This window comes from Tyto alba, unplaced genomic scaffold, assembly GCF_018691265.1.
Source record: "Tyto alba isolate M040663 unplaced genomic scaffold, T.alba_DEE_v4.0 Super-Scaffold_5, whole genome shotgun sequence".
Lineage (NCBI taxonomy): Eukaryota > Metazoa > Chordata > Aves > Strigiformes > Tytonidae > Tyto > Tyto alba.
In genome coordinates this window covers 7,299,334-7,308,008 of record NW_024881326.1, presented here as the reverse complement: position 1 = coordinate 7,308,008, position 8,675 = coordinate 7,299,334, and the positions used below count along the sequence as shown (strand labels likewise).

Below are 8,675 nucleotides of genomic sequence, written 5' to 3'. Positions count from 1 at the left end.
GCACTTGAGCTCAGAGATGTTGCAGAAGCGTGGGAACAACCCCAGCCCTTGCAGCTCACAGGTTTTCTTTGGTTATGTTCAGGCAGGTGGTAAAAGATGAGTTTCTGTAAATGCCAGAACAAGGAGACAGTACCCCGTGTGACGACAGTGACGTACATGTCATGGAAAAATGGAGGCTGGGATCTAAGCAATCTTAAGTCAGAACAGCCAAAGCTGCCTCTCTTTAACTCAAGAGTGATGATGGGAAAATGGAAATTTGAAACATTTCCAGCTATTAAGTGCTTTTGCATTTATTTTTGGCCAATGAGATGTTCAGCTTGTGTGTGGGGGTTGTGTTCTGTAACTCTTCCAGGAAAATAAGCATGAGGAGAAGGTCCAGGATCCCGACAGAGGGGAGGACGAGACCAAGGCAGAGATGGGGAGCAAAACCTGGGCAGACCTGGCTGCGGAGATGAAGATATTCCTGTGGAACCCGGAGGAGAGAACATGCCTGGGGAGAACAGCCAAGAGCTGGGGTAGGTCCTTGCTCGAGCCCTGCTTTTGGGGATCATTGCCTTTTCTGCTGCACGACAGATGCATTTGCCTGCGAATATCTTTGATAGCTTGGCCTGACCACCCCCATCCCGCATTTTCAGGATAGATGTTTCTAAGCAGCGCAATAAAGGAATAATGAGGAGGACGATCAGAAAACCTTGGGAAAGTTACACTTGGTTTGGATGTTAATGTTTACTGAGAATGTGAAAGTAAAGATTTCAGGCTGCCCAGACTGTGTACTGGGAAGAAATTAAGAGCCCGAGCAGGTGCGGGGGCTGTTGGTGGGTCTGCTGCAGCCACGTACCCCTGCTGCCACCAGCAATCCGGCTCCTGCCTGTATAAGTCAGGAGCCCATGGGGAGGGGGCTTTGGGGTTGTCAGTGTTGGTGGGGGAAGAGCACCCGAGCCGTGGGGCAGGCGTTTGGGGAGGGTGCACACTGCGGGGCTGAGCAGCCCTGCTTGCCTGTGTGCACCCTGGTTCTGGGGTGGGAAGGGCTGGTCACCGCCGTCACCCGCAGCTTCCCGGGCCATGACATGGTGCTCACAGCAGAGCCTGCATGTGCTACTGGGGTTGGTGGGCTGGGATGTGCCAGTGAGGGTTTTGAGCACCCTGTCTATTTTATTTGTATCCACGTGGCCTTCAAAAATTATTGCTGAGCCTGGAGATAACCCGGGTGGTTAAGAGCAGCCCATGGCTGTGGGGTGGGCACTGCTGCAGTCTCAGTCCGAGACTAAGGTGTCACAGCACACGCAATGACATCCAGCTTTGCAGCTCTGTTCTCCTGACAGCACATAGCCCCCATAGGGGTGTGAAAATCCCCAGCCTTAGCCCAGTAACATGTGCACATCCGCACCAGTGTAAGGCCACGAATTACTGGGGGCCGCTGCTCAGCATTTGCAGCCCTCAGCAGCTGGCACTGGCAATGTGCTTGCAAGCCCTACAGCCTGCCCGTGCCCCCGCCAAGTTCTCTGGGTCTCCTGCAAAGCCTGTGGGGACAGTGGGGAAAGACAAAGCAAACCTCCCATGAGCACCGGAGGAGTCTGAAAACCTGCAAGCATGTCTGGGACAGGCCTCAAAATCTACATTTGCCCCACCGTGCCCTTTGCTGGTCATGGAAGCAGCCTGGTTTTGCTGCTCCTTTGATGGATAGGAAGGTGCAGAATGGAGTGTGGCAGCAGTACAGGGGTGACAGTCCTCAGGAATGTGGGTTTGGGTTTCTGGAGGCTCTGCTGGGTGCTGGGAAAAAGCCCTGTGAGGGGACTTGCTAGGGCTGGTGTGGAGGTGGCCCTGGCTGGCTACTGCTGGAAATTATTTGTTTATAGCCTCAGGAAGGGTGCAGTGTCCTCCTGCGCCCTGGGAGCATCACAGTGTGCTGTATGGCCCCACTGCCCTATGGACGCACATACCCCTGGCTGCACACACATGTGTGATCATATGCCTGTACAGGCGGGTAGGAGAGAGGCATTGAAGCTGAAAATCAAATTTTCTTTTAAAATGAGAGCATTTGGAGGTGAATGGAGCTGAACATTCCCACTCTCATCTCACAGGTGAGGAGGAGGGAGTTTGTCCATCCTGGGGCTGCTTCCTACCCCTGGACCTGGAGGTGGGACCCAGGGATGTGGGGCTCAGGGGACTTGAGCTGACAAAACGCAGGGAGCCAGCTGGCCAACAGTGGAGGCCCCAGCCCCTGGGAAAGGCTGCATCCTCATCCCTGCCGGTGACAACCCTTCCTGCTACATTGCAAGAAGCATAAGAACGAGAAGGATAGCAGCACCATGTCCCAACAAGCGTTGGCTCGGCACCCCGGAGGCAGCTCCAGCCCCCCCAGGCTGGTGCAAAGGCACTGTCCCAGCATCATTGTGGCCGGGCTGGACATTGTCCCTGCTGTGCCACCAGCAGCAGTGATGGTCCCATCCGCCCCGGCTCAGCCCGCAGCAGGACAGGGCCCTGCAGTGGTTCCCAGCACCGCGGCCTCGGCAGAAGCACGGCAGGAGCGCACATCTGTGTTCCCAGGGCTCCCTCCGAGCGGCCAGCACGTTTCTCCTGGGAAATGTTTGCGTTAGGGCTTCACTTTGCTTTCTGAGCTGCTGGGTTTTATTCATAGGCCGTGGCCTCTTGAGACATCATCAGCCTGGTTCAGAGGAAAAACAAACCCATTCCCTGGTCATCAGGGCTATGAAACAGCCAGCGGTACCCCAGCCCCTAAGCGATGCCGTTCGCTTCAGTCCCCACACTGGGGTCCCTGCTGTGTGGGTGACAGGAGTCAGGGCAGAAGCATCAGCCCACAGCCCCCATCAGGAATTCAGATGTGCTGGAGCTACTGGGTACCTGTGTGTGTTACCATGCCAAGAGGGGGTGGGAAGGGCAGAGCCAAGGTCAGGTCTGTCTGTCAGAGAGAGCTGAGGCAGGTGGGCACACAGCCCTGGTACTGACCCAGCTCTGGGAAGGGCCACGCAACAAAATGTGTACGGAGACAAACAGCAGCTGCCCTGGCCCCGGGGCTGGGTAGGGAGGGCGTCTGGCTGAGAGTCCTGCACCCCAAAATGCCAGGGTCTGTGTGCAGAGGCAGGCAGTGAGCTCCCACCTCCACGATGGACTCAGAGCTGCAGAGGACGCCGTGCTGAGCATGGCTGTGCATCCCTGCGGGACACAGCCCATGGGACGTGCTCTGGTTGCGTTAACAGGAACATGCCTTCTCTCTTTTGCAGGCTTGATCTTCCTGTTTTACTTCATTTTCTACACATGCCTGGCAGGAATGTTTGCTTTTTGCTTATATGTGATGCTGCTCACGCTGAGCCCCTACACACCCAGGCACCGGGACCGTGTGTCCCCACCAGGTATGTACCCCAGCCAGCCTGGCCTCGGCCACCTCTGCTGGCACTTTCCCAGCAAAGTGGTACCAAAATGGTGTGGCAGGGACCCCAGGTAAAGCCTTGATGGAGCTGTACACTCAGCCAGCCCGCCGTAACACAGGGTGTTATCACATACCCCACAGAACTGACAGTGCTGCAGGTTCTCTGCAGAGGATCAGGTATCTTAAATAGCCCCACGTGAAGCATTCATTCTAATTATACCAATTGTTATTCTAATTATGCTAATTATTAGGCTAATTATTCTCAAGGTAAATGAGCAAGTTTAGGCATTTCATAGGTGATGCCCATTCATTTCTGTCGCTGCCCCTTTATACCCCATATCTTCAAAATAAAATGCAAATCAAGAGTAGCTTTTATGCATTATTATTTGTGGGAGTCTGGCAAGATAATGTTCAAAAACTCCTTTCCCTATGACAGAAGCAGCTTTTTGCTTGTGTTTTTCTGTCAGTGGGGAACACAATGCCACCTCACCCTGCTCCCTGCCCGGAGCTGGCTGCGTGGCTGAGAGCATGGGGGACCCCTCAGCCTTCATGTGCAGCCCCAAGCCCATTTCTTTCCTTGCTGAGACCCTACAGGTCCTCCATGTTTCCCAGGATATTTTGATGTCCTTGGTGTTCTCTGGGTGTGAAATGGAAGTGAGAGATCAGCAGGCTGAGGAGAGAGTTTATTTGTGAGCTGGTGCTGCCGCTCTCATGCCTGTGCCCAGCCCCAAGCCCAGTGGCAGTGCAACCAGCCCTTGCAACACGAGCCCCAAGCCTGTGGCCAGTCCCCCCATGTCTGCTCTAACAGGGTCCGTTTCCTTCTTCAGGAGTAATGATCAGACCATACTTGAATGGGTTCACCATTGCCTTCAATGTCTCTCAGCCCAGCACGTGGCAACCCTACGTGGACAACATGCACCACTTCCTAGCAGGTAGGCTCTTTGGCATCCCAGGAGTTATGTCAACAAGTTGTTTGCATCCATGCCCACATGCACACGGTGCAGGGGTCTCCTCCTGAGGCACAGATCAGCTCTCGGCATCTCATGACCCCATCTAGAAAGGGAGGCTCATGAGGTGGTCACGGGAGCTTCTGTGGGAGGGACCCTTGCCTTTCCAGGTGGAACTTTCTCACTCCCTTGACACGCAGATGTACTCTGAGAGTGTGGGTCTGTGCAGGTCTCGAGAAACATTAACAAGTCTCTTGGTCCCCACCAGCTTATGATGACAAAGTTCAAGAAGAGAAGAATATCGAGTGTGTCTCGGGACAGTACTTCATCCAAGGGGACAATGAAAGCGAGGAGAAGAAAGCCTGCCAGTTCAAGCGCTCGCTGCTGCAGAACTGCTCTGGCATTGAGGACCCAACGTTTGGCTACTCTAAAGGCCAGCCCTGCATCCTGCTGAAGATGAACCGGGTACAGAGAAAGCTGGTCGTCTGAATTCTCTCCTTCAGTGCATCCTGGTGTGATAAAGACCATGCAGGGACAGAAATTCCTCCACTTCTCAGGCCCAGGGGAAAAAGGGAACTAGAATCCCAAAACCTGCTGGATCATGCCCACTAGAAAACATTAAAAAAAAAAAAAAAAACACTACAAAACTTGCTCGATTTGGTTTGCTGATACCTGAGTGCTTGGAGGGTCTTGTGCCAGGCCCCTGTGTGGGAGGAACTAAGCTTTAGGGCCCAGATCCCAGACTCTTTATAATGGAAATTTTCATGGAATCAAGTTTATTTGAAATCTTCAAATAGCATGGTGGCTCGGTACATGCTGCTGGGAAAATAAATGCTGGGGGATGTGAACTGTGTGGGGAAGTGACTGTGTTACTCCAGGGAGTCTGGGCTCTCTGGATGCTCTGCTCTGCCTCCATGCTCAGGCACCAATCCTGCACTCAGGCATGGGCAAGTTGCTTCTGGGGCACATAACTCCTGTCCCGAGTAATGTGACGGGCACATAGAAGAGCTTAAGCCATTGCAAAGGGAGGCAGCACGTGCTTGACACTGCACTTCATACAAGCATGGATGTCTTTTGTTTTTGCAGATCATAGGCTATCGCCCTGGTGCCGGAGTCCCTGTGAGTGTGGACTGCAAAGTGCAGGTACTGCGTTCATTTGTGCTCGGCAGCACAGTTGTGCAGAAGGTCAAATCTCTTCCTCTGAAGGACCCCACTGATGTCTGTCTTTGTTTTAACCCCAAACAATCGCAGGGCCCAGCACTGCCAATGCTTCTAGGCGCAAGTGAGGACCGCTCTGAGAAGGACAGAGGCCACCCTGGCCCTCGCCCCCTGAGTGCTGCCAGCTCCTGACAGCCTCTGCTCAGCCCCCAAGGACAGGCCCGCAGGGCTGGGTGCCACCGTGCCAGCAAGAGCCTGGAGCTGCGGGGGGAAGAGGCAGGGGCTGCTCACATCCATCCCCACATGCTCTGCAGGACCCTCGGTCCTGGGGAGCACCCTGTGAGCCAACAGCAATAGGGTGAAGGAAGGGCTCCCGCTGCCCGGGTAGCAGCTGGATCATACCCTTAGAGAGCAATAAAGCAGTAGGCAAGAGCAGGGAATGACCAACAGGCAGCAAATTCCGTAACCCTCGCCCGTGCCTTCATAGCAGCATCACACTCTGGCTCGCTGCAGCAGCAGCCGGCTCTCCCAGCAAACACTCTGTGTGCAGGCAGGCGCAGCTCAGCCCTGACGTGGATTTGCAAGATATGTCTGTATTAAAGCTCCATCACTTTAGTCTGAAGGGAGCTGTATTTTGTGTCCCATGAGCGATGTGTGTACCTTTATTTTTTTTCCAATCACAGAAAGGCAATGAGAGCAATCTCAGATCAGTGGACTTCTACCCTGGAAATGGGACGTTTGATCTCATGTATTATCCCTACTATGGCAAGTTCACGCACGTAAGTAAGGACTCTGGTAACTTTGTTATGTCTCCTTGGGAAGGAGAGAGTAGGAGCTGCTGCACAGAGTACAGATGTGTTTTCTGGCTATTTTGGGCAGATGCAGGCAAGAGAGAGGCCATGGGCACTGGGATTACAGCACTCTATTTCTGTCTCTGACAAACTGTGGGAAATCCTTGGGGACTCTGGTTTCCCCCTTGCCAGCAGTGGGAATGATTATGTATATCATCTGGAAACTAAGACTGGCTTTGTTAACTCTCAGGGAGGGTCTTAACACCAGCATTTTCCCAGGTGTGTAGGGGCACAAGAGGAAAAGGATGGGGCTTACTATCAAACCTATGACAGAGCCACTTCAATGGCTCGAAACAGAGCAGTCCAACATCAGTGGCTATTGCGGACCATGCTGGCCAGCACTGCTTTGGTGTGCACTGACTGGGCTGTACAGTATTAGGAGGTAAGGTACCTTCACAACAAAAGCTGAAATGGAAGATGAAGCAGGCACTAGACTCTATTGTCTTGCTGCTGCTGGCTGAGAATGAGTAACAGCCCCACATGCCAGGTCTGCATGTCCTTTCAGCACACAGATCCAAGGAACACCATAGATTTCTTAATAAAAGTCATAGGTTGTCTTTTAGAACAGTGGAACGTATCTGAGAGTCCCATTATCCAGTGTTGCTTGTCCCGGCTAATCAACCCAAGAGGCGCTGTGCAGTGCAAAACTCTGATGTGATCCCGTCCCTCTGAGGCATGGGCACAGAAAGGCTCAGCTTCAGCACCCCGAGGGACCATGATGGACATCACGCAAACACACGCAGATGCCTGGGAACTGAGAACCAATTACTAATGATATTTACTGAACATGAAAGCACTGCCTGCTTTTCCGCTCCCTTAAAAATTACACTTAAATCTCCCTTCTTTTCAGGTCAACTATACATCCCCACTGGTGGCTATGCACTTTACAGATGTGAAGAAGGATTATTTGGTCCCTATTCAGTGCAGTCTGCATGGGAAAGGTATTATCAACAACCTTAACAGTGACCGCTTCCTGGGCCGAATCATCTTCACACTCAGCATTGGAAAGTAGCCACTGCAAACACTGGGCACTTAGTTTAAGTCAATCAATCAGAGGCTTTTTCCTTTTTAAAGCATAAAGCCAGCATTTTTTCTGCTAGGAAAAACAGGCACATGGAGATTTTTGTTAATTTATTTTTGTTCATAGTTGGGAAACAAATGAGATACAATGGAGCGTGGAACCACCTTTTTCATCATCTGATGTAAATCATTATTAGTAAAAATTAAAAGTTATCTCCTGGGCAGAGAACCTGCATAAGCATTTCAGTTTTGATTAAAAAAACCTCTGGTATCTGAACACTATTTTCATAAGGTCTTTTACAAGTGACCCCCGTGGAATGCATTTTTCCTGGCTTTAAATTTTCATCTTTTCCATAGTTTTATGTGCATTTCTCAGGCAAAAGCTAACAAGAGGGTAGTTTATTAGCACTGTTCTTGTTAAAATAATAAATAGCAAAAATTCTGAATTATGCCTGCAATGATACAGCTAAAAAGTGAAAACGGCAGATCTCAAAATGCCTCCTAGGATCTTCAGCACCAGAAGCATCTTGACTGCAGCATTTTACACAGCATTGTTCAGCACACTCAAGGCGTTGGAGCAAAGGCCATGCAAAAAATCATTTGCCCTTGAACCTTTCCAACTGTTTCTTTCTGAAGTTGGAAGATTAATGCATTTCTCCCTCTTCCTCCTCACTCCAGCACTTCTCTCTGCCCCAGGAATCCTCATTAAGTCTATTAGGCAGTGACAAGTGAAAAGAGCTCTTCTCACCCTGTCACAGATCACAGGTTGACGGCTTCTCCTTCCCCTGTTCAGGCACTGAAGTGCCAGTGAAACATGTTAGACCCCCCCCAAAATATTTCAGGCCTGTTCTTCCCTGTGCTAGAGATGTCACAGATATAATGCTGCAGAAAACCACAGGCAAAGGCTTAGTCGCTTCATTGTTAAGGGGTCAATGCTGGTATTAATCACCAATTTATCACCCTCAAAGACCTGTGAAGCACACTTGCCCTTGTCAGAGCCGAGTGCTGCTAACCTGAGCAACCTCAGCTGCATGGGCAGCCTGACCCTCCCCGGCCCGTGAGCACAGAGCCTTCGTATCTGACAGAGATGAACTACACTCTGCATGTTACGAGCTATGAGAACACAGCAGGACAGGACACCTTAGGATAATGTACTAGTTGGAAAGCACACTTACTAAAATTACTGACTGAACAAGAGCATTATGGTATGTTTGTCCTACATCCTAGTTCAGGCACTTAATCTGCCATCATTTCCTGATCTATATAAGTCTCCAAGAAGTCATATTTTTTTTTATTAAAAATAAAGCTACT

The 8,675-nt window shown here is 51.2% G+C and overlaps 1 protein-coding gene across 1 annotated transcript; it reads left to right on the top strand.

Moving 5' to 3' along the window:
• The first annotated feature begins 329 nt into the window (after positions 1 to 329).
• Positions 330 to 8,556, top strand: ATP1B4 (ATPase Na+/K+ transporting family member beta 4). The gene is made up of 7 exons (XM_032995911.2): positions 330 to 515; positions 3,243 to 3,371; positions 4,216 to 4,320; positions 4,604 to 4,800; positions 5,422 to 5,478; positions 6,177 to 6,272; positions 7,195 to 8,556. Exons 1-7 carry the CDS (start codon positions 416 to 418, stop codon positions 7,354 to 7,356), a joined length of 846 nt encoding a protein of 281 aa, XP_032851802.1. The 5' UTR covers positions 330 to 415; the 3' UTR covers positions 7,357 to 8,556.
• Positions 8,557 to 8,675: the final 119 nt, after the last annotated feature.